This window comes from Aquila chrysaetos, chromosome 23 (genome assembly GCF_900496995.4).
Source record: "Aquila chrysaetos chrysaetos chromosome 23, bAquChr1.4, whole genome shotgun sequence".
Classification (NCBI taxonomy): domain Eukaryota; kingdom Metazoa; phylum Chordata; class Aves; order Accipitriformes; family Accipitridae; genus Aquila; species Aquila chrysaetos.
In genome coordinates, this window is record NC_044026.1 from 18,418,862 (window position 1) to 18,445,013 (window position 26,152).

A 26,152-nucleotide genomic window follows, 5' to 3' on the forward strand; every position below is an offset into this window, starting at 1 on the left:
TTAGACATGGTCTGACCAGGCACTAAGGGATTCTGAAGTGATTTCATTTCTCGATCTTTGATAAACTTAGTCAAGAGTGAGGCACTGGGTGCTCAGAGATGCTGTGGCTTCTGTGGCTGTTTCAGGATGCGTCTATGTCTTTTCTGCTGAAGCTGCCCTACAATTTATACATATGCAATCGTATTTCTGCCAAATAAGCCAGTGTGGGAGGACTAACACTAGCAGATGTGGTGTGAAGTTTATCGGGAGAAAATTACCCCTTACAGAATTTGCGAGTGTGTCTAAACAGAGTAACGTCTACGCTCAGCGTGTATTGCAGACACAGACATGAAATTTTTGTTCTAGTACGTGGCTCCCTCCAACTGTCCTGTGCAGGCGTGGCTTCATTTTAGACCTGGAGTCTTGGAATATTTCGGCTATTATTACAAGTATCGCAGATGTGTAGCATTCGAAGCGTGTGTCGATACAAACCGCAGCCCACTGGTGGCAGCAGTTCGTTACCAGTGGACCAAAGTGCGTGAACCGCATGGGGGCTGCACACATACCTGATTTATGGGTAGAGACATCCAACCTTCACCTCTAGTTCAATCTACAGGGCTGCTCCTCTTTCTCATCCCATAATTCTGATTTTATCAAGACCGCAGCTGTGAAATAAAACTTATATTACAAGTGTAGGAGACTAATCAGCAGAAGATAAAGAGCTACGCATATAAGTTGAGACGTGTTCCCTTTGGGAAGTTTGATACCATCCCCAGTTTCACATCCATTCTGTTTAAGGCACATTGAATAACTGCAATAAATGGAAGTTGGACTCAATCCCATCCTTATTAATATCAGTAGCAAAACAACCATGGACTGAAAAAATTGGATCCTGTGTATTTTTGCTCTTTCTGCTCCTGTGTGATAGTTTGCATTCACGTGCAAAGTAGCTGTACACCTCCCTGCAGAAATGAGCTCTGCCTGCCCACCTGCCTGCAATGATGTGTTTTGGCAATAATCCCACTACGTCAATACGTATTAGTGTTACTGTTGTTGTTTTTCCTGTGCATGTGTGCGGTAACTTCCTACCAACCTTAAAACATGCCAGGGAATGCTTTTGTTTCTGCCAGACATAAACAAACTTGTACCTAGTGATAATGAGCAACAGAGGTGACACTTGAGCGAGCAGATGCCACAGCCCCTGCTACCACCAGAAACTGTGAGTAACTCTGAGCGCAACTCTTCCTGCGAGGGAAAATGGACTCTGCTCCATCCGTCCCCACCACTGCTTTTTACTGCCAGTGACCGTGTCCTTGGGTGCGCTTCTCTAGGCTTGATACTTTAAACACCAGAATCACAAGCGTTAGCAATCTTTAACCTCTAGCACTGGTCCCTATCCTTCCGTGTGGCATAACCTGAACACTCCTATGGGCAGAGTGATGCTTTCCCGAGGCCCCTGCCCGCCTGCCTTAATTGTCCCAACAGTAATACTAGTCAAGCTGAGATTGTTTGAAAAAGTGAGACATAGACACGCCTGGGAAAATTCTAAATGCCTACCAAGCACAGGGTCCTTTTCAACCCACATGTCCCACGTGTGTGACTTTGCTTCAACAGATGTCCCTCCCAGTCCCCACCTCTGTTTGTGCTCAGATGTTGTAACTCCCCTCTGCCTTGAAAGAGAAACATGAGGGCGAAAGACGTGAACGTTTCAGGAGCTGTGTGGGTGCCAAGACAGCCTTTTCTGTCACACACGTTGATGGGGTGATGAAGCCTTCACGTTGCGAGAGCTGTGCCTTTCATGCTCAAGAAGGTGACCCCTCCGAGACACACACGCTCCTCGTCCTGCCACCGGTGGAGTACACCGGAGGCAACTGAAATCCATGGCTGTGGCAGTCACAAGAAGAACTTCTTCTCCCTTGCTTTTTACAAACTGGCACTGTGAAGAAAGCATCACATCAATAAAGTTTAAATGACTGGATGTGCTTTACCCCAACAGCTCCATCCTTCATTCCTTACCCTGGTGAAAGCTCCAACGCCAAGGAGGTGAGTCAGGTTTTGAGCAGACCTCCTAGCCATTTCTACATCTGGTTGGGTGGCAAGCTCAGTTTCTTCTTTCTTTTTTTTTTTTTCCCCTAAAAATAAATTAAATTAAGAAGGGACTAGTGGAGAAAAATAAATAGCTAGATTAGATAGATAAACCCACATGTAAACTTTGAAAAATCTTGCCTGCCTACAATCTTACAAGAGACAAACGATTGTTGCGCTTGTATGAGTTTGGGGAGCCGAAAACACAAAGGAGCTTGCTGGCTGAATATGCTTAAGATGGTTTTAAAGCGAATGCCTCAGATACGGCTAGCAGCATTCAGCACAAGTGGTAAAATCCACCCAAGAAAATCAACACAAAGCAATAAACCTGGGGTGAGTTCCAAGTTGCCACTGGTTTACAGCCAGCTGAGAGATAGCTATATACGGAGCACATAGCACAGGTGTGGTCTCAAGGGTAGTGCTGTTTTCTAAGCTAAATAAATTAATCCTTCTGTATGCTCATGCATAGTGACTTACGCCACTCTTCTGTATCACGTCCAATTATGTCATGAGAATGTCAGCTTTGCAGGGAGGAACCCCACTGTTGGAATGACATAATTCACCTAACTAATGATGTCAGGTACATTTTGTTGCTCTGCAACTCATCCATGAGTACTGTACGAAGCATGGGCATCCTGGGGATGTTCACTGATGGGTATTTCCCTATCTCTGTGCTCTTTCTTATGAGCAAGTGGATTGGCAATGCCCAAAGGGACTGCCAAAGACCATACAATAGCCTAGGCAGCTTGACGCTATTAGTCATTGTTTCGTTCTGCGCGTTTACTTTGGTCATCCCTTTTTCAATGGAATTCCGATAAGAATAGCTGCCTTGTCTTTTGTAAATATGGACTTGTATGTTAAGTAGAGACCACAGTATTTTGAATGTATATCTACCTTTATCTTTGCATTGAAAGAAACTCATATTTAATGGTGACATAAAAATCCAGTCTCTCCATTTGCCTGATATTTCTGTTTGCAATCTCTGTTGACACCCATGCGCATGCTGTATAATTAGCAGTTTTACTTAGGAGAAGCCTAACGTTGGAGGATCAAGGGGTTGCTGAGTTGCACTAGGAGAAATGATTCATTATGCTTTTGTGATGCATTATGCTGATGTTGTCACTTACACACTTTCAAAATTATTATTTTTACTCATATAAACAAGAGGGAAGAAAAGCTGCTGCAAAATTCTGAAAGTGATGACAAGCACTTGTGAAAATTTGGCACAGAGATGCCTTCTTCAGGTGGGAGATGTGCTAGGGTATTGTTTTCAGTTCTCAGGTACTTTGTAAATTAGCCACTGTTTCTAGAGATAGCTTTTAAACGTAGCTTTGCACATGCATCTGGCAGCAAGGAACTCCAGCCAAAACAGGCCGTTTGGACACTTTCAGTTCACAGACCTGTGCAAAAGATCCCCTGTGTGAAACACGTAAGACAAATAAGTAAAAGCTCGGTGGTTCCCTGCAAACTTAGAGCAATCTTTCTGAAAGTTGGAACCATACTTCTCTTGCTTCTTTTCCATTAATTAAAAATTTCAGAACATGATGACAATAAATTCTTTGCATCCCTCAAAAGCTGGAAACCACAGCTGAAGGCCTGCTCATCTTTTATTGCTTACGGGTATAGGGAAGGCAAGGAAAGCACAGTCAGGCAGATTGGTGTGGGAGAGGAGCATCTGTTCCTGGAGGGTACTTAGCTTCCCATGCAGCAATCTGAGCTTCCCAACCTGGCTTCTCCTCTCCCACAAGCACTACTTTCCTAAAGTCATGACCTGTTGCAAAGTTCCCTTTGTCAAGCACAGTAAAAAAGGAAATGCCGCTACTTGTCAAGCCAATTAGTGCCAGTATTTGTCCAGCTAGGACAAGCATTTTGCAAACCCTCTTCTGAAATTAAGCTGAGGGGGGGTGGGAAGGCTCTCCTTGTAAACACGTTGCTCCATGAATCAATTACCCTTTTTTTTTTTAATCGCAGATAGTATTTGGTGGAATGTGACACAGCACAAATATTGTGCTCTGACATTTGCACAACTGAACACCCAAACCCTGATGTGACCGTCGACACCCTTCTGCTGCTGGCAGGGATGTAGTGCAGCAAGAAAGTACCCAAAGGGATCGTCTCTTCACTTACGCTCTCAGGATCCCTGCCAGCTCCTGTTTCCTCTAGCGGTATATGGAGTGAGAGAAAGCATTCTCTCTCAGAGAGTTAAGCATGTGAAAAGAAGATTTCACATGTGAAACTGAGACCTGGAAAACAATCACTTGGCTTCTCGTCGTTTAATTTATTTTCCATATGATTGAGAAATTTACATACAGAGTTTATTTTTATCTTACTAGTCATCCGATGTGCCTAGGTTCCCATTGTGAATAATAAGCTGAAATGGGAATTAATCTTGGGTGCTTTATCACATAGATATTTCATGTTGCCCTAATTACTTTTCTTTTTTCTTTTTTCTTTTTTCTTTTTTTTTTCTTTTTTTTTAATAAATGCATAGACTCTATGGCAGAATTAGCGTAAGGTTAGAAGATTTGTGCTCCTGATCGTGTTTCAAAACATTCTTCAAAGAGAGCTCAAGGAAAAGCTCACTGAAGTCAATTTGAGATACAGACATTTTCACTGACATCTGTTAATATCTGATTAAGCTCCTCTTGCATGGCCTTGAGCAAGTCTTTTATCATCACATTTTTGCAAATGGGAGCAGTACACACTTACCTGCAAAAGGAGCGTTCGTGTTTTTTACAAGGCTTCAAGCATGGACATACAAATGAGACGCAAGAACCATGGTTTACCACTTACTACCTTTACTACTATGTGAACTTCCTAGAAGGCAAGAAAGAACTTGCCGCCTTGCTCTAGTTCAAACCCTCAAAGGTGTTAGCTGAAAACTATGTTAGTGAGGGTCCAATTTCCTTCTTGCAAATGGGATCAGCAATGTGCTGAAAAGTGCTCTCCTTTAACACGCAAATGACTGAGAGAGGGCATGTCTAGCCGGGTACTACATCGCCAAATATTTGTTGACTGAATTTTTTTAAAAAAGAAACTGCTGACACAAAACCCTGTAAAGCAATGGGAAAAAAAATGGAGCAGCATCTCAATACCCAAAATAAGAATTCCTAAGCTAGCTATCCTTTACACCATGTGGCCTAGGATGTTTACTGAGGGTGTCAGCTCTGCCCCATCCAAGTGCTCTTTGGAGTTTGTTATTCCCAGAAGTTATCTGACATGGGGCAGTCTTGTATGAACACGTACCTTCCTCGCATTCTCCAAATAGCAACAAACAGAAGCAAACATAAAAGGACACGGAGATATGCAATTCTGTAGCTACACTACTAACACAAAATGCTATAAAGAGGATCTACTTTTACAGAAATTAGCCTATGTCCTGCCACCAAGATGCAATACCCTCATTTTGCTTCAGTGGAACAATGCTGTCTTCATATATGTAGTAAAGAACATATGACATTTCTAAGATACTGTGACTAATTCAGTATTAATCCACCAGAAAGGAGATATAGGAAGGCAAAGAAGGAGCAAAAGTGTAAATCTTTTATTTGCCTCCGTCTCTCAGAACTATAATTGAATCTAAACTCAGCAGAGGAGCCTGGTTTGCAGATAGCGGCAAAGCTCCATCTAAGGCTGTGGGTTACACTGGTTTAAGGGATCTGTGGCTCTGTCCCAAAATGAGCAGAAGCAAAAGGCAGTACTGCTACTGGACAAGAGGCTTCTGAAAAATCACCCCAGTCCCACAAACATTCACTGTTCTGCAATTTCAGGAGCACATTTCCCGCACTGAGGACAGGGGAATACTGATTTGCTCAGACACACGGGAGAGCGACTGCAGCAACCACAGAGCAGAACAATTCTAAAGAATATTTATATTAAATTTACCCTCACTTAAGAGGCAAAAAAACCCTTTGGCAAAACTGAAAAGTCTGAGGCTGTAACATCACTGGGGATGCTGATGAACCGATCATCAGAGAAATTTCACAGTTCCTAGTCACAAGGTTCAATGCTCAAAAGCGTCAAAGCAGTAAAAGGCCATAAACTCATTTTACAGAACTTCCTCAAAAGCTAGCAGAGTTAGCTGGTATCCAACACAGAAGACCCCTTAGGAATGCTTTTAATGCCATTATTATGAAAATCTGTAAATATTCCCAAATTATATGATCTGTTCCTTGCCATTTCTTTCCTAAGCGATTCCTTTGGCCTTCAGTGTTGCAGGGTCCCTGGCTCCCAGGAATACTTTTAGCTCACACCATCGCTCTCAGTGATAATAGTCTGTTCATCTTGATTTTGGAGGTGCTCATGGACTAGAGGAGGAAACCAGACTTTACACATCACACCTTCAAAGGTGAAGGAGCTCAGGTTTAGGAAGACTCTGGGCTGACTGGAAATCCTGGTTCACTATAGGAAGTATCATTGGGGTTCCCGTGGGGACAAGATTTTGCTCCCTTGAAATTACAGCGCTGGAAATGCTATGAAAAATGGCCAGCCAAGGGGGAGAGGACAGCCACGAAACAGAGGAAGCAGCATCCCCAGGGAATTTATTGAAATGTATTTACAGTTCTCCTCGCATATATTAATACTGTTTGTGACTCAGGGCTTTTAATTCACCAGCAATCACCCTCACATCAGATACCCTGCTGGAGTGCAGGGGCCAAGGAGCAATACACGACATGGTTCCCACGCAGATGTCCCAGAAGCAGCAGAAACCAGTTCCCGGGCGCCAGCTCCCGTCCCACCTCACACCTTGAGAGCGAGCGTGCCTCCGCTCCTTCGCGGAGCTGCCGCCAGACAAAGGCGCAGAGATTTTCCCCGACTCCTTGTCATTCAGCCACGCACAGATACACCACCACCACCCCCCCCCCCCCCCTTGGTCTTTCAGCTCTTTCAACATCAATAATTCATTTTCTCACCCAAGGCTGCAAAGGCAGAAACAGGAGTCACCCGTGCCGTACGCCCCCCCTCTGCCCCCACCCGACAGCAACTGCCCATCCTCTAGCTGGATGCCGCTGCTTTTAGGACCGATGGCCGCTTGAGGCTTGCTCTTTGAATTCCCCGAGCGATGCTGGGGACAGCTGGGGCCCCTGCAGAGCGGGGGAAGCGACAGCACCGGCGCCGGCCGGGAGGTGGCTCGCTGGGGCCGACCCGCTGCTGGGAAGCCGGGGCTATTGTCTGCTGGACCGGCACCAAAGCGTGGCCTGGCCGGGGAGCGGGGGGGGGCCGTTCTTTCTGCCCTTTAGCAGCAGGGCCGCAAGGCCAGCGACGGGATTTTATCCTTTCCTTGCAGCGGGGTGGCAAAGACACCGATGGGCTTTTTCTCTCCCTTGCAGCAGGGTTGCAAAGACACCGATGGGCTTTTTCTCTCCCTTAGCAGCAGGGTGGCAAAGACACCGATGGGCTTTTTCTCTCCCTTGCAGCGGGGTTGCAAAGACAGCGGGGATGGGGGGGGGCAGCTCCCGGAGCTCTGAAGGGCCGAGGGTTTCGTCTTTTCCTTCTAAAGGCGGAAATTTGAGTAATAATCAGCGAGCTGGTATTGCTCAACCACCCCCCCCCCCCCCCCCAGAGGCCCCCTCCGTGTCCCAGGCTGTCCCGGGGGTACAGGGATGGGGGGAACCGGGATGATTTTCGGTTTTTAGGGGGCGCGTGTGTGTGCGTGTGTATGTGCGTGTCCCCGCGTGTGCCCGTAGCTGTGTGTGCGCGGGGCTGAGGAGGGCTGGGCGGTGGAGGGAGGGGAAGGAAGCGAAGGCAAAAAAAAAAAAAAAAAAAAAAAAAGGCGGAAAGCGGCAAAATGGTTAGTGGGGTGACGTCACCTCCATTTGCATAGGCGCGGGGATAAAACCGCCCCGCCAGCGAGCGCCCTTTATACTGGCGTGCGGAGCGGCGGCAGCAGCGAGCGGCGGGGCTGAGCATCACCGCGCGGCGACACCGGTGGGTCCCGCCGCCCCCCCCCCCCCTTCCCCTTACCCCCCCACCCATCCTTGGGTGTCGTCGTGTGTGTGTGTGTGTGTGTCCCCAGTGCGGGCAGCAGGAGCCCCTGCCCGCCATCCCTGCCGGGGAGGGACCGGGGGGGGGGTTTGTCCGGGGGGGGGGGGGTATTGTCCGGGGGGGGTATTGTGTGGGGTCGTGCGAGCCGCAAGCTTTGTTGCCGTCCCGGGGCTTTATTTTTTTTTTTTTTAATTAATTTCCCCTTAAGGAGTTAAAAAACGCGGTCAGCGCCCGGCGCTCCCCCTCTATTGTACTCCGCAGCGCGCAAACGCTGGGAGTTGCCCCCCCCCCGCCCCGCCCCGAGCTGCAATGCCTTGGATGCTGGATTAAATTTAACGCTTTTAAAACCGATGATTCCTTTTAAATGCGCCGGGGGCGAAGCGTTTTGTTTTCGGGGTGCGGCCCCGCTTCGGCGCCGGGGGGGGGGGGTCGGGGAGCCCTCCCCCGGGGGTAACGGGCTTTTTTTGCCTTGTGTGCCCAGAGTCACCTGCCAACATGTCCGACAAACCAGACATGGCCGAGATCGAGAAATTTGACAAGTCCAAATTGAAGAAGACAGAAACGCAAGAGAAAAACCCGCTGCCTTCAAAAGAAAGTGAGTGCGGGGGGGGGGAGGGCGGGGGAGGCGGGAGGAGACAAAGGGGCGGCGGGGGGGCCGGGGGGAGGGAGGATTCGGGGCTGGGACTGGGCAAACCCCAGCTTAATGGGCTTAATTTCTTCACGTTTCTATTTTGATCCGTCCGTATTTCGGTACGGACCGGTTTTACAAATGATAGGAATTGTCATGTGAATGCATTTCAGGTTCTCGAGCCTTATTTTTTTTTTCTCCCTTTTTCTGTTTTGTTTTTGTTGTTTTTTTTTTTTTCCCCTTTTTTAGCAATTGAACAGGAGAAGCAAGCGGGTGAATCGTAATGAAATCTGCCCTTCCAAATTATGCACTGTACATTCCACAAGCATTGCCTTCTTATTTTACTTCTTTTAGCTGTTTAACTTTGTAAGATGCAGAGAGGTTGGATAAAGTTTAAAATGACTGTACTGCCCCTTTCACATCAAAAGAATAGAGAGAACTACTGACACTGAATGAAGGCGCTGCCTTTCCCTCTGCCTGTCTGGCTTTGGTCCTGGTGGCATGAAAGAGCTTGCATGTTGATGAAAGAAGAACTTGGGTGGGACTACAGTAAACTAGAGTAACACACGAATAAATGCAAAGCTGTACCAAGGTCCTGCGAGCTGTAAAATGCAGTTAATCGAGTGCCATTTTTTTTTTTGTTCAAATGATTTTAATTATTGGAATGCACAATTTTTTTAATATGCAAATAAAATGTTTTAAAACCTGGATGGTATTTATGTCCTCTATTTGAAGAACTGTATCAAAGGATATGAAGCATAAAAGCCGGTACTGAGACACGGGATACTATGAAACCTTTGGAGATGACTCAAACCTCAATCATCATTCTAATTTTTTTCAATACGTGCTCTCGCCAATAGATAAATTCGTGATCCTCGAAGCTAGCTTTTAGACAAATTTCAGTAAAAAATTGCATGTCTTATAATTTGTTACCATGTGAGTATATCACTTTAAATATTTCTTCTTTAATGTAGAGATGGATAAAGGCAAAATATTTGGCTATGTTTATTGCTTTGCCCTGCCCATAGCATAGCTCTTAATAAGAACCGTTCTGTACTGTTGCAGAGATTCAACCTCACTTGTATAAATCTGTAGTTGGTTTAATTAATTAAGGCTTGTTCTGCTGATACAGTATTTAAAGGAAGATGTAACTTTAATTTCAAGTCCAAGATTGAACATAAGCTTTTTAGTATCCTAAAGCTATTTTAGTGGTTGGTGTCCCATGCAAATAAAAACCATTTTACTAAAATGTTACTCATGTTTTGAACACTTTTATAATCTCTTAATGACCACTTGATTGTAAGAATGGGTATCAAATAATAAAAAGCTACAGTTCCTTTACTAATTAAAAACTGACCATTTGGGGGCAAAAATGTCATGATACCTTATAAAGTGAAGAGGATAATCAATCCTATATGCAAATAGCAACACTCCACATTGCTGGTTTATGGCAGTTCATTCAGGCCTGGGACGCTTTTTGTTATTTTTCTTCAAATGACAGTGGGTAAAACCTGTGATCCAGGGAGATCAGTAGGAGTTGACTTTATACTAGTCATGGATTTCATCCATTACTCACTTCACTTTGAAGTGAGTAATTAACGTTCTGGAAGAAAACCTGCTGTCAGATAGCCTGTAGGAGGGTGGCGAGCATGGTTCTGCAGTGCCTTAGTTCTATCTTGAGGGTTTGAGCCTGTATTCATTTCAGCCAGTTCCTATAAAGCGAAATTAGCCCCTCTGGGAAAGCCTGGTTTTGCCCAGGCTGCTGACTTGGTGGGGTCACGTAGATTTGGGGCTTCGTCCTACCGCCTCCGACCGCAGCAGCAAACTGTCCTTGAGCTGACGCCAGGGAGGGCGGTGGGGCTCCTGCCTGAAGACTTGGGGCTGTCCGTGCTGCTGGAGAAGGAGGGAGCCCCAGGTGCTGCCCCCAGCCCCCCCCCCAGCAGCGGAAAACTTGCAGAATCGGGTCTGTGATGAGAATCTAGGGTGCAGGCCTGAGATGTTTTGATGCAGTCCATGGGAAGATTTGGGAAGTCTTGGTGGCATAAGCTCCTCCACAGTAATTCAAGCTGATGACTTCAGGACTGAAGTGAACCATTCCTTGCGCTTGTAAATGTTTCAAGCTTTCATTTTATTCCCCATGTATAATGGGAAAGGCATACGAAACTTTTAGCTGAGTTTCTGAAAAGTCAATTAAACAATCAACTCCCAGCTACTGATCTTAATCAGGTAACACAGGATGTAACATGACTAAACTCAGAAGTGTGCAGCCTGAACGGTACGTGCGCAAATGAGTAGAAGCGAGCGCTTGCTTACCGTGGATTCATCTATGGGAAGTCCAGACATCAGAAGATGGCGCTGGCCGAAGGGTACCACCAGCTGCGACGTGCCTGGTGGCCTCAGGCACAGCGAGAGAGGTGTGAGGCTCAGATCCGTTTTCAGGAGGTAGGGCAATAAGCTACTACTACTGTTAGGAGCTCTGTTGGTGGCACCAAGGACTGAATAAAATACAAAATCAACTGGCAAGTAAACCTTCCAGGTCAAATTCAGGAATTGCTGGAGCCCATCAGCCCCTGCTTTGCTCCTTGTTCAGGTCTTTGCATATATTCAGAGAAAATTGTGGCAGATAGATAGTCACCATGCTTTGCACAGGCACTATTGAGGTGGTCACATCTGACACCTACTTTACAGCAATGCAATCGATGGCGTGAAAAATGAAGGCTCAGATGGATCGATTGTAATTCTTGGGGCTGTGTCTGCGCTGGTTGTCAGCTGCAGCTAATAAAGGAGACGAATCTTTTTGGCTGTCAGTCTAGAAACTTTCACCAGCAACAAATTGACTAGGAAAAAAAAAAAAAAATACAGCCCAAAACCTGGTTATGAAAAAGGGTCATCAGAAACAGAAAGGCACATATGGTTTTTGATCTCACACGCTGTGCAGTCACATCGTCCCAGCCCTACGAGCCGAAGGCTTTACGCTGTCTGGTGTGCTGCCTCCCCGCCCCCAGCAGAGAGGCAGCTCCGTCGAGGCTACGCGGTGAGTAGCTCTGCCCTCAAGTACTGAACCAAATTCTTCCTTTCTCAATATTTAAGAAAAATTTTTCTCTCTTTCATGCACCTCCCCAGATATCATTAACTATGCATGTATTGGACAGAAAGCCTATGCTAATGAGGTCCAAAATAGATCATTGTGGTATTAAAATTAATTACAGAAATGTAGAGACTTTAATGCAAGCGTTTTGGTCTGCTAGGCTATTTTTGTGCAATGCTGAATGTGTGATAAAACACCACTTCCCCTAGTAACCCTTTACTTCCCTAGAAACAGTGTAGAAATGAGCAGTTCCTATTGTGTATTGTAATCATATACGGCTGCCACATACAGCTGCTGCACAACATAGTTTTATGAAAAAGAAACCCTGCGCCAACCCAAGCATCATGTAAAATACAATGAGCACATAACGCAGCGTTCAGTGCAATAATTCCACTGGGCTGATACTAAAAGGGGTGTGAGGAAATAAAAAAAATGCAGCTCATGCTTATTCGTTGATATACAGTAGGATGACTATGCAAAGCAACCTATGGCAGGCTTGGCAGAGCTGCCTTCTGTGAGATCATCTGATGCACCAGCTTTGTGCATTTTCAATTCAACAGGCAAGGCAACCGAATTGTAAATAAAATGGGCTATTTTGTTAATTTGGAGAAAGGCAATCCCAGACAACATTTATCCATTATTTGTACACTGTCTGACAGATTAATTTGCTATTGTCCCTGTGATATGATGATTTTTTTAAAAAGCTCTCTGCTCTTTACCGTACACCTATTTCAGAATTCTGTGACATATGACAAGAAAGAGCCCATTTTTCTCTCTGTTTTCAGCTGAAGTTAATGACCTGAATTCCAGTATTGCTTTTACCAGGTTTTAAAAATGTCAGAGCCCTCTCTGGCTTTCTCTCCTTCCTGCTTAGGAAAAAAAAAAAAAACAAACCCAAAATTTCAAACATGGTGGGTTCTGAGAGATGTTTAATTTTGCCTCTGGGTTAATTAGCCTTCAGCATATTGGTAGCACAGCAAAGATACATTTTTTTCTCTTGTTTCTGCAATCATGAGGACTACAACATTCCTTTTTTCCTTGTAATCAAAAGCTGAGGTTCTCAGGAGGTTTTTCAGTCTCCTGGAGCTTGGGCTTAAACTGTCAGGCACAATGAGATTCATGCAACGTAATGAGAATTGGCAACTGGGAGATTCTCCAACCACTGCTCCCTCACAAAAAGAGGATGCTGATGGCAAAGAACAGTCAAATCTATAGCATTAGTTTTAGGCCATGATATGCATTTTTCTTTTAAAATTCAGAATTCCTATAGTTTTCTGATGGCTCTGGATTTATTGTTTACCTAACATAGATTTTTCATTCACTGGTATTTTCCAAGTGAATTGGTGGATTTACTCTAATTTAAATATGTTTCCTGCTTTTGAATAGTCCCCAAATATTCACAACATGTTTAATCAAAACATCGTCTTGAAAAAAAAAAAAAGTCATCATTCCATTGACCAAAGGCTTCTTGGTGACGAGGAAACTTTTCCCAGTATTGTCATTCTAATCATTTTATCTTTGGGATGTGGTCGAGGGCTTGAAATTTGGGCCTGGAAACAATCCCATGTGAGTTTGTAGACACAGCATATTCCATGAACAGACATTTGCAGTACGCCTTGTGTAATATTGATGAATATTGAGTACACTTACAAACTGACTAGAGATGTGTTTGAAAATGAAGGAAAAAAACCCAAGAAGAATGCATTTGCATGTTCTATAATATTTGCCATGAATAATTTAGTTATCCCTAGTCTCTTCTAGCGGTTTGAAGATACAGCAGCAACATTCAGGTGTCTAAAATAAGACAGATGAACTAGCTGAAATCTGCTTCCCTCTAGACCAAAAGGATGAAATTCAGGTTCTCAGATGGTTCAAATCTCACCAAATGTATTTTATAAATTTTCAAAGCTATTAGTTTATGTGTTATTTCCTATAATGGTGCTTCCTTTCCATCTGACATATAACTATATATGATATGGTGTATAATACTCAGGCATAGCATTTTAAAACGTTTTGAAATGGAGAAATATTTCTTCCAACTGTCACTTGCAGCTTTGGAATTTAAGGCCCTCTGCACAGCTGGATTTTGAGGCAAGATGATGTAGAGAATTCTGGACCTACATAATAATCTGAAAAATTGCTTGCTGGATTAATTTTTCATGCACCTCAGTTCACCTCATCTGCTCTATATCATCTGGCCTGTGTAAGAAAATTGAGCTAACAGGGGGATATTCTTCATCCTTCCCCCCCAAACCGAGCACTGCCTCTCAGAAGTGACACTGACCCACCGTGCAGTGGGAATAGCAGTCAGTGTTATATATGTGGCAAGATCTGACATGGTACGATATTTCCTGTGGGACGGAAATTTCAGCCTTTTGACAAAGGGCTCATAACACTTGCTTACCACTGCAAAGGGTCCTAATTTGGTATTGGATAACACTACAGATGAAAACTAATTTTAGGTCAGCTTTAGAGGCTTTTACGGTCCTCTCTGAGACTATGCAGTTATAATTATCAAAACCAAGGTGTGAACCAGGTAGAAAAATAGAAGGAAACCTCTAACTCATTTCCAGGATGTCATGTGTTCAATTTCATCACTTACAACGGATATGGCCATATCAGACTCAGACAATAAAAAGAAGATAATAGTTTACAGCCCAGTGTCCAGTAAAGTTGGCCAAAGGAATACCTGTTTGGGCTTTAATACTGTTATTTTTTCACGGTATTGTGGTAGCACCTTGGTGCCTGTCGTAAAACTAGGGATATGAAGACGTGTGTAGTGAAGAAACTGTTCCTGCAGGAACAGAGCTGACTCGTGGGCACAGATTTGGTAAAATCAGAAGCCTGAATGGGGACTGCCCACAGCAGGCGTGGCTGAGTTGAACATGAAGCAGACCCAAGGCTGCACCAGACTATAGAGTGCATTGAAAATGTGACCGCCTGCTTTCCCTTCTTGCCAGACGACTGCTTCTGCTAGACTTCCTCTATGCAGCTGCGCCTTTGCATGCATGCAACGCCCCAGCGATTTGGCGTATCCTCACCATTTGGTTTATTACAAAAATTTAGCTTTGGTTTCTTAGGTTGGCACAGGCAGCTGATCCTCCCCTGAAGAAAAGAAAGCCCAGAGAGGAGGACCGAGAGAGAATTGCCTGAGAAAAGTCCATTCTTTGCATTGCACCTTTTTCTTAATGCACGATGAGAGCAACCAACGGTGGGGCAAAGGAAGCCGTTTCAGAGTGACATCCCCAAATAGACAAGTGGACGTGGCCCTCAGCATCTACCTTCCCAAAGAGGAAACCGTCTTCAGCACGCTGAGCACCCTCACAGCAGGTTTATTCACACCATTTTGGGTTCTGGTGAGGAAGGTCCCCCCCAGTGTCACCCAGCTGTTCGCCCCACTGGCAATATCACAGGGTGGGCTCCTGGGAGCAGCCCCAGGACACTCCCCAGGGCAGCCGAGCCTTTTTTTATTTTAACATTTCTATTCAGCTTTCCTGTAACCTCATTTCATTCCTAGACGGTCTGCACGGTGCTATTCAAAACCAGGCCAGCTCCAGCCCACCTCAGGGCTGGTGCTGGCTGCGTGCGGCTGGTTTTGGGTGCCGCGGGCTCCTGTGTGCCTGTCGTACGAGCTCCAGCACCCTTCGCCCTGCTCTGCCTGCCCTTCGGAGATGCCCAGACGTCGAGCGATCGCCAGTCCTGTGCTTTCGCTGCCCTGCCTGGAGGTGAGAACGGTGGGCAGCATTGGTACCTCTTTGCCACGCTGGGATCAAGAGGAACACAGAGAACAGATTTTATTAAAACAAGGACAGCAATGGAAAGAGAACTTCGTAAGAGCAGAGGGGACTGGTTAGTTGAATCGAAAGAAGTTGGCAAAGAAGAAAGCCTTTTCTTGTTATTTGTGCTTGCTAGTTTCAATCTTTTCTTGGAACCTCTTTTGAAAAATATATTTCAAAATATATAGGAACCTCCTAGAAAACATCTATAATATCTCTAAATATTATAATATTTCATATTATAAGCACTGGCAACATGCCTTTTTTTTTGGAGGGAAACGGTAGACAGTGAAGCTCCTAGTTACAAAGTTTCAGCCATAAAGAGAAGTAATGTAAAATGGTTGAGTCCTACCAGTACTATGCAGGAATAGAGACCAGCCAGAACCTTACCAATGCAGGCTCAGTGCTGGGTTTAGGTCTGCTTTGCATACTAGGAATGGGGCAAACCAGCTCCTGTGTAAATCCATTACTTAAAGAATCGAATTACTAGATTAAGGGTACTACACTGTGTATGAAGGCTTTTCTTGATAGGGAGCCTGATGCCTATGTCTTCAGAAAATCTTGTCCTTAGATTAGGTCAAAAGCTAGAAGGTCACATGAGATGTTATCACAGAGGGCTTGTTAAAATGACATCCATGACAAAGCAATACACGATGAGCTTTATGCAAACATTCCTATTCCCTAGCAGTAGCAAACAAAGCATCACATGAAATGAAGCAAGTTGATGAAGGCATCAATGATTTAGTCCCACCGTATTGTTTCAGCCTGAATTAGGAATAAGAAAACTCCTAGCAGCTGAGCTATACCCCACCGCTCTGACATGTTAGGGCAGGATAGATGGATCCCAGACAGTCTCATCTCCATAGCTCGTGACTACAAAAGCAGCTCATGCTTGCTTGGATCATGCAGAGAACATCGCTCCCAGGAAGAACTTCACGTTTCTTTAGGTTTTTGGTTTTGGGTTTTTTTTTTGAGCAACTTTAATTACCGCTCTGGGAAACACACAAAAATCTGCTGCCTGCTTTGCTCTTGGTAGTTGGCTTGCCGGCATTAAGCGGAGGGGGGAAGGGGAAGCTTTGAAAATGAGTGAGGCTAGTATAGATAACACCACTTCTCAGCACGAGGAGTTAGTGTGATGCCAAGAGGAATACAGGTGAAAAACCTTTCCGGGAGAGATGCAAACTTCTACAGGGGTCCATACATAGGCTGCACATACCCATATACGGCTGCTTCCCGGATGCTTTGCTTGTTAAAGTCATCTCTGCTGTGTGTGGGAGGTGTGGGTTACGCTGAGAAATGCCAAAGTAGCTCTCAAGTCCTTGCTGCATTTTAAAGGTTAAAACTGGGAACAGCCTGGCATTCTCCGAAAGGCCTTTAAATGGAACAGAGCTGTTTAATCACATGCATTGCAGCACGAGCACCGTCCCTTCTATATCCTTTTCAGCTGGATTTTGTGAGCTGATAGGCAGAGTTTGTTTTCAGCAGACGCCACGTTGTAGCTAGCTATCTACAGTTTGTGCTCTCTGAGATCAAAAAAACAGAGTTAGTGTTCTGAGACCAAGAATGGTTTCACACAATTTTCAATTTGGTAGCCTGAAAGGCTCCTAAATGCATATTTAGGGATAACACTAACGGAGCAGTTGGATGCTCACAGCTTCCCCCGAAATCTCCCTCCTTGCTGAAGTTAAAGGCTCTACGAAATGCCAAGGTGCTGAGCAGGTGTGGTTGCCTTCATTTCGGTGAGTTTTCTAGAGGTTTAGGCTACTTGCACATCAGGCCATTTTTTATTTGAGTGCCTAATTAAGGGTAATAGCGTGCTTTTAGTCGCTTGCAACTCCCCACAGTTTATGATATTAGCTTGTACAGGGCCTCTTAGGCAGGACCCTGTCGCAGCAAGCACTTCTCAGAAGGAATGGGAGTATCCCTTCTCTGCATGATATATGAAGTGCAATTGCATATCTCAAGGTTTTCTCTTCTCACTATCTCCTTTCACATATTCTTATTTTTCACCGAATCCTTTTTCCTTCCCTAAATTTGTTCCCCTCCCTCCGGATAGGCACCCTAATAACGCTGCTGTTACATGCCCAGGAAGCTTGGTCTTCTCCTCAGTCCTCGCTCGTCATACCCAAACTGTGGGTGTACCAGCCCTGCCAGCAACTACTCCCTGCTTCAGCTTCTATGTCTGACTCCGTTATAGAGTCTAATAGTCTGTCAGATTGCTTGGTGTCTCCAAATCGCTCACTCTCAGCGGGAGGCTGCTGCCAACTTTTTGACAGTGGGACTCCATCAAAATATCTTCTGCCCGAGACGTCTGTGCCTTTAAAATCCTCCCAGTAAAAGCTTCACTCTTTCCTGTCCCCTCTTTCTGGAATGGCCAAAACGGGTCCTTCGGAGCTGACCCAGCAGAGGAAGCAGCGGCTTGTCAGCAAACTGGAAGGGTTAGGTGCTGTCCGGGCTGCCCATCAGGAAGAAGGAGCTCTTATCTGGCCTTTATGCAGTCCTTCCCCTTGTTTGTCTCAGCTTCACAACAGTAACTTTTAGGGTTTTTTTCAATGCGCGTGTTTATTTCTAGTGCTAAGTCCCTGGACTTATCCTCTTTCACACTGCTAGCCAGCAGTGGGAAGGTTAAAAATGCAGTCAGTTACCAGTGGCAACATACTAGTGTTGTAAATCCTGCCCACACATCTTCAGATCTACTGACATTTGAAACATCTAGGCCTTTTCTGTTAGCTATACCAGTGTAATTATGTCTTGGTATATCTTTTTTTCCTACATGTCATCCTCCAGGAGTGCTCAGACAAGTATATATGAGGGATATATATGGAAGGAGAAAGAAAGAAGGAGGCTGAAGTTATAAAGAAAGAAAGGAAGCCATTGCAAATCATTCACTAGGGCTTTTGAAAGAGCAATATCACATATTAATAGTTGCAATCTAATACCAGATTATTGATCCCTTTAAATTATTTTAGTATGTTGCCTGTGAGCTGTAGGTCAGGCTGTGCCAGTGAAATCAATTACATTTTATACCGGTACCGTATGCTTATCTCGCACAGCAGGGATGTGGAGCTGCTGTACATCCTTCTTGTTAGCAGTGCCATAAGCTAACAGGCTGTATGTGGTGGGACTGGCATATATGCTACGGCAAACACATGTGAAATCTCCAGTGAATCATTGCCGCTTCTCGTTAGAGTCAGCAGGGACAGGAGTCAGCTCTGCTGCTGGTTGGGATTCGACTCGATGCAAAAATGGCCTGAATGAATGTGAGACCCCTTTGTTTACCACACACACACTCACGAATGATGCAATTTCCAACCGGACTGTGCTTCTAAATGCCGAGAGAATAAGGCTTGTACTATCTGGTCGAGGTTTTTCTGCCCTGACCACTGCCTTGCTCAGTGGCTAAGACCACTGTTCTTTCTGCAGGACTTTGTGGGAGTCCATCCCAGTACAGGCAACAAAACGGAGCCGCAGGTGATGGGAAGGGCGACCGCGACTCCAGCTGGATACATCCAGGGAAGCAGCAAGCCCCAGCTAGAGTCTTGCCTTTGGCAACTTTCTTCTGCGCAACCCCACGAAGGAGGGCAGGGGGAAAGGGCCATCCCCTCATGGCCAGCTCTGGCAAGTGATCTGGAGTAGCCGGTCATTTTTGTTATTTGCCGCGGGCCCAGACACAGCAAGGAGGGGACTACCTGGAGCGCCGGTTCTCCTGGGATGGAGCATCTTGCCCATCATCCTTCACATAGACCTGTATCCAAAGATGCACGCGGCATTAAAAGACAGATAGGAAACTGGAGTACCATGCAGTACCTAACATCTGTTTTAAAATTCCCTTTTATTGATTTTTTATACAGAAGTAATATAGCTTACATCAGCGTTGTGTTATGGGCATCTTAATCACGCATGTCTTCAGGCATGGTATCTTTCTGAAATGTTACTGGTGTTAAAAGAAAATGGGCCACTAGAGAAAGCAAACTAATAAAAGCTTATGATTATGAAGAAATCATTAGCAGTTTACACCCTTGTCCACTCCTGTGTGGAGAGCTATTTATGGGACAGGCATGCTCCAGGCTCAGTAAAGTGGCAGTGACTGGTGGGACTAATCACATGAGTAAACACCACATTGATGAACAAAGATTTGGCAGGATTAAGCACCCCGTTCTTCTCTGCTCACATAAATCAATTTATTATGTGATCAAGGCCTGTGCTTTGGTCTTTGCAAATGTGAATTATTTATAACACCATGCTGAATTTCAGCCATATACACTGAATTCTTTCAACAGATTTAATGAAGTCTGAGAAATTATCCTTTGTGATATGTCTTCAAGTTAGTGGGCCCTTATAGATTGCTTCATCCATAGATGCAGAGTACAGATTTTTAATCTGGTAATGGACTGTTGTCCTGGTTTTGGCTGGGATAGAGTTAACTTTCTTCCTAGTAGCTGGTACAGTGTTATGTTTTGGGTTCAGTATGAGAAGAATGTTGATAACATACTGATATTTTCAGTTGTTGCTAAGTAGTGTTTAGCCTAAGTCAAGGATTTTTCAGCTTCTCCTGCCCAGCCAGCAAGAAGGCTGGAGGGGCACAAGAAGTTGTGAGGGGACACAGCCAGGACAGCCGACCCAAACTGACCAAAGGGGTATTCCATACCATGGGATGTCATGCCCAGTATACAAACTGGGGGGAGGAGGGCTGGGAGGGATCACTGCTCGGGAACTAACTGGGTGTTGGTCAGCAATTGTATTGTGCAGCACTTGTATATTCCAATCCTTTTGTTATTATTGTCATTTTATTATTGTTATTATTATCATTGTTAGTTTCTTCCTTTCTGTTCTATTAAACTGTTCTTATCCCAGCCCACGAGTTTTACCTTTTTCCTTCTGATTCTCTCCCCATCCCACTGCGGGGGGGAGTGAGTGAGCGGCTGCGTGGTGCTGAGTTGCTGGCTGGGGTTAAACCACAACTGTCCACTGCCTTCAGCCACTGTTCTTGCTTTTGACAGTAACAAGGCCATTATTACAAATTCAGCACAATTTGTCCACAGTTTATTGCTTACATAGAAGGGGCATATCACAGGCAGACATTCCTTCCTCATACGCAAAACAGTATTTCCAGTAAGGCAGACAAACATACCTGAGCCCTTATGAACATTCACACATTACGGCACTTGATAGATCAAGAAATATCTCCAGTATAATTTTGCAGTATCCGATTTATTAGAGGGTACACTGTGTTGCTTAAGGCAAATGATATACATAGCAGACGAAAACTGGCTGTTAATTTGCATATACCATTCTTGGTAGTATTTTAAGAATTTCTGTGTATTTGACCAAGCTGACAAATATTTTTGATGTTAAACCATGCTTCAGTTTTATCTCAACAAGCAAGGAGATGTTCAGCTAGTTACTGCAGATATCTCTATTGACTTTAAAAGGGAACTTGTCTCCTAATTTTGGTATTTGAAATTGCACAGAAGTTAGATCACCAAACCAGCCTAAAATAGATGGTGCAGATACCCTTATAACAAGAACCTGTTACCAAACTCTTTGTTTTGCGGGTTATGTTTCAAATACTCAGCTGGACTAGCAGGAGGTGGATGGATCCATGAATGGAGCTGTGGAAATTTGTATCGACTCTGAGTCTCGACACATAATTTACTGCCTGAGATTACTAGGCTTGGCTAGGAAAAGAAAAGTGCCAACACGGATAGCCTTTTTTACAGGCAGAAGGAAAAGGATGTTCCTTCTGTGGGACTCATCGCCATCCCCACTCCTCATCGCCGTCCCCGCTCTTCATCGCTGTCCCCGCTCTTCATTGCCGTCCCCGCTCCTCATCGCCGTCCCCGCTCTTCATCGCCGTCCCCGCTCCTCATCGCCGTCCCCGCTCTTCATCGCCATCCCCACTCCTCATCGCCGTCCCCGCTCTTCATCGCTGTCCCCGCTCCTCATCGCCGTCCCCGCTCTTCATCGCCGTCCCCACTCCTCATCGCCGTCCCCATCTCTCCGAGGTGAGGAGGCTGGTCTCCGCTGAAGAGCAGTCCTTCCTTCCCTCATTCCTCAGCAACACACTCACCAAAATAAGAAGGTACCCAGAGGCTGCACTATCACCGCTTAGAGAAATGTTTCATTTCTAGCTCAAGGTTTGTCTGGAGCTGGACAGAAGTTACAAACTCAACACTTAGACACATGTTTCCTCTAGGTCCTACTGCGCTCGTTCTTTGCTTTTCAGACATTCAGTCATACCTGTATTATCCCTTAAGGCAATGATCATTTTTTAAAAAACCCACACTTTTAACTCAGTCAGTAGTTTAATTGACAAGAATATACATACTTTACCACCTTCAGAAAGCAGGCATGAATATATGAGGATTAAACGAAGTTTTGAATAGGCAGTGCTTCTATTATTCTCATCTTTTTAATACTTTTCTCAGTTGTGACCAGTGATTTTCTTTCACAGTAGGAAGTCATATCTCAGCAGCAAGATAATAGGACTGGAAATTAATAACTGTCTTTTTCCCATTTTATCCTATGAGCCTCTAATTTCACCTCTCTTTTATCACCTATCCTCTACCAGGTCTTCTGTTTATTTTACCTTAATGGTAAACATTTAGTCATTTTAGAGCAGCAGTGGAGCTTGTACCATACAAATGTACACCTTTGTTATGCAGTACGCTCCTTTGATTTATATTTTTGATCTACTTTCAACAGGTACTGATATTAGCTAGAATTTCCATGACTTAGAAGATGAAATTTGGGACAGGGGAATGCCTTATTGCTTCCTTTTATGAAAACTGAAATTTATGGGTGTTATTTGGTTGATTACAACTTTTGACTTCAGGGTGAAAGCATAAAAACTTAGTCCACTTTAGGAAAAGCAACCTTAGTAAAAACATTATAAAATACGTGTCTCATAAATCCCCCATGAAATGAACCAAAATATCAAGGGTTGTTACTGTTATTAACTTCTTGCTGTCTTGATTTTCTCCCAGTAACTTAAGAAACCATTAAAATGTGTGCATGGCTGATCACCCATATAAAAAGATCTAACCGATGGTCTTTCTTACCTTGTTTTTTCTAGATCCTGTGCAATTGTTTTAGTAGGAGCATTTCATATAGGTCCATATGTTGGGTGAATGCTGCATTTAGGAGCACGTTATGTAAGCCCCACAGCGTATTAAATTTAAAAGTTCTAAGTATAGACCTTCATAGTTACATGAAGCATTTATAGGGCAATATATGCCCGTATATACCCCATTTAGCATTTGCCTAGCCCTACTGCCTTTATGAATATGGTTTTCCTCCTTCTTTGTCTTTCACTTCTTGTGTTTATTCCCATATGTCTCCTGATTTACAGTATTTCACGCTCCGCTCCTTTGTGTTGGTGTGTAAGGACAGACCGTAGTGCTCCCGTGAAAGCGAAGGATCCCAGAGCGTCCATGCAAACCAACTGAGGGAGGGGACTGTAGTGCATATCTCATAATTAAAAAGTGTGCTCAGAGTGTCAACCATATCAACAACTGGTATTTCTTAAAAAAAAAAAAAAAAAAGAAAAATTTTAATTACACTGCCACTTCTCTTGTTTAGACTGTAAACTGCCCTGAATGCCTGGACTATGTTTTATATTATGTTTATGTAGGCTCTCAGATATCAGTTAACTTGCACAGTTCGGGACAGATCTGCAAAAGTATCCAGTTCAATCAGACACATGTATGCATTGAAACCCCGGCTTTCAGTAGGAGTTCTAGTTGTTCTGTAAAGCCATCCTTACAGAACAGGACATTTAAAAACTGGGCTCAGGACAAATTTGAAAAAGCAGACCCTATGGACTCTACCACGCTGTTCCAGGTGCAGCGGGATCTTGAGGTATTACAGGGGCTTGGGGAATAAGCATCACCTCACCTCTTCCAGTAGGTAGGTCAATATAGGCTTTATTCAATGTGTACCTAGGTCCATTTTTGCCTATTCATGAGAGGCTCAACTCATTTCTGTATTACAGGGCATTCGCAGAGCCCTTCCTCTTTGTCCCTTTGTTCACAGTTAGCAAAACTCCCAGTTATTCTGTGACATTATTGTGTTACTTCTAACAAAAACTAACTCCTGTAGTCCCATTTTGGATGAGTTTTTTACCTGAAACTTCCCTATGGGTTTTGTTCTCATTAGCTGAACCTACGGATAGGTATCTCCAAAGTAGTTAGAAATTGATTGTGTTTGGTTGGGTAGTTGTGTTGGATATTTTGCGCTTTGTTTGATAAGGCACAGGCAGCCTTATCACACATTTTTATGAATCATTAGCCATCAGGTTTTCATAATACTTCAAGTTAGCATACTGGGAACTATTTGTCTGTGTGCAAATTTAATGAAGCAAAAGAGGAAATGCAGCCCAATACCTTCAAGCTGACAGAGCTCTCCTTAACAAGAACTTATTTTTGTGCTTGGCATCTCAGACCCACAATTTTCCACCCAGAATCCTGGCTGAAAAAGGTACTTTAGAAAACCAAGCATTGAAATCTGCTATGTGGGGTTCTGTGGCTCTGCTGGAAAGGTTTAGAGGTGTGCAAATTGAAAAGGATTTAAAAGTCCCTGCCTTCTTTCAAAAGTCTCCCCCAGCAGCAAGCATCCCCAGGAGAGCAGCAGCGTGCAAGGAGCGCACCGATACTGGGACTGGAGCGTGCAGGAGGGCACACACCAGCAGGCACTGGTGCAACGCCAGAGGAGGACCAGCCGCAGCTCTGGTCCCCGGGAGCAGCCTGGCAAGCAAGTTTCACCCATTTTAGGCCACACTTATGTGTTTAGCGACAAGCTAAGTTTAAGTAGTGCTGCCTTCTCCTCCCTGCTGAATTACACCCGCACTAGTGCCATTTCCTCCGCTGAGCTGGCAGAGCTGCTGGTATGGGCACATAGTGACCCCAATTGAGATGAAAAACTGCCACTTAAAACCATTTTCTTTGCTGGCAAGAGCATTTCCCTGCTCCAGCTCGCCGGGCAGTTGCATGAAGACTTGTGCCAGCTCAAACAAGAGGTGTGGGAGGGAAGCGGAGCGGGGAAGGACTGGGGCCCTCCAACAGTGGCTGAGGCTGAAAACCCCGTGAAGCCGATGTGCCTGCACTGCTACTGCAGCTTTCTGTGTTAGCTGAATGCGAGTTTCCACTTTCCTCCTTATTTTGTTCTTTGAAGACGCCAAACAGTCAGCAAGTGCTCTGTCATTTTGGCTGTTGTAATGCTGAAGAATCTGGGGACTCTAGTCTTTGATAAATAATGAGTATACTTATGTAAGTATACTTATAATAAGTGACAGAGAAGAGAGAGCTGCTGCTACTTCAGCCCATATAGTTCCTATGTACTACCTGTTGGGTTCATCGTTAGATCTAACGTCCTTCTCTGAAATAGCTGAAAGAGAGGCTAAGTATGACAGATTTATTGTGAACCTCCCACCAAGACGCTAATTCCAGTTTCAGCAACTATTTGTTCCCTTGCCTTTAGCCTGTTCCTTCCTGGATTTGCCATTCCCCTCCCTTCCCGTGACGCGGGGCTCTGCACCGCAGGGAAGGAGAGGCGGCAGCCTTCGGGAAGGAGCGTAGCTGACTCCAGGCCAGCACAGTTGGGTGTGCTTTGCACCTTCTCTGGCCTGCTAAGCATGTAATTTGCACCCTCTGAGAAGTGGATTCTCCTTGACTCCTACTCCTGCGTACTCAGCGAGACGTGCTGACGCGTAATGTACGGCTGCTCGAGTGGGGACCACAGGACTCGGCTGACTCAGAGTTGTCAGCTCCCTGCCAAGGGGCAAAATGAGAGGTGCGAGTTACAGAAGGTAGAATTCAAAACTGCGCCGCTCACGATAAATAGCAAGCTGAGCCTGCCATAAGGCAAGCAGATGGATGCGGTGCCCTTTGGTTCTCTCCAGCTACAAAAGGAATTCTTTTTTCTTGAGTCATGCCTAGCAATGGTACAATTATTTTTGGACCACCACCAGGACATCACTGATACAACGATCGTGTCTGTGGTACAACCGCTGGCAATTACTTGTGGCGGCAGGATGTAGCAGTGTGTTTAGACCCATTACTTTTTATTTTTAGATGTTTTCCCAGCTCAACTTAGAATTTTCTGATTGTCTAGTAAGACAGAGCATGATTGTTTGAGTGCACAACCTGAGATACAGTAAAGGACCCTGAATTTCAATAAGCACCAAAAAGCTTCTCTGTCAAAGATAACTGCATGAGAAGTCAGTGGGACACTCCAAATGCATATTTTTTCAGTGCTTTTGTCTAGACACCTGGATATATTTCATAGACGTTGCTGCCCACAGTTGTATACTTTGCAAACATTTACTTTTCTTGGTGTGTTATTCAAGGAGTAAGCTGGTATGAAGCTCATCAACATTGATGTGATGATGACTGTGCATTATTGTTGTGTATTGATTGTATTAATATGTGTTGGCTGTGTAGCATTATTAGAAACGGGACCCTGGGATGCATCTTGAGAGGCACTATTGGAAGGGCTAAGGGCGAGATGCCAGCACATAATATAGCTGAGGTCAGGGGTCTAATTCTTAGGCAGAGAAGCGCATGAGAGGAGTGCTGAGGCTTTCCATACAGCCAACCGATCTTTTTAGAGAGA

At 44.6% G+C, this 26,152-nt stretch overlaps 2 protein-coding genes across 3 annotated transcripts; both read left to right on the plus strand.

Moving 5' to 3' along the window:
* The first annotated feature begins 7,859 nt into the window (after window positions 1-7,859).
* TMSB4X (thymosin beta 4 X-linked) lies at window positions 7,860-9,385 on the plus strand. The gene is made up of 3 exons (XM_029998992.1): window positions 7,860-7,992; window positions 8,531-8,644; window positions 8,927-9,385. Exons 2-3 carry the CDS (start codon window positions 8,545-8,547, stop codon window positions 8,959-8,961), a joined length of 135 nt encoding a protein of 44 aa, XP_029854852.1. The 5' UTR covers window positions 7,860-7,992; window positions 8,531-8,544; the 3' UTR covers window positions 8,962-9,385.
* A 5,471-nt stretch (window positions 9,386-14,856) lies between these two features.
* Window positions 14,857-19,203, plus strand: LOC121232559. 2 transcript variants are annotated; one of them, XM_041119506.1, is made up of 3 exons: window positions 14,857-15,121; window positions 15,283-15,490; window positions 18,965-19,203. In XM_041119506.1, the coding sequence occupies exons 1-3, from the start codon at window positions 14,954-14,956 to the stop codon at window positions 19,165-19,167; spliced, it is 579 nt and encodes a 192-aa protein (XP_040975440.1). In that variant the 5' UTR covers window positions 14,857-14,953; the 3' UTR covers window positions 19,168-19,203. The 2 variants fall into 2 exon arrangements, with proteins under 2 accessions (XP_040975440.1, XP_040975439.1); XM_041119505.1 differs by lacking the exon at window positions 18,965-19,203 and having other exon boundaries at window positions 15,283-16,702.
* Window positions 19,204-26,152: the final 6,949 nt, after the last annotated feature.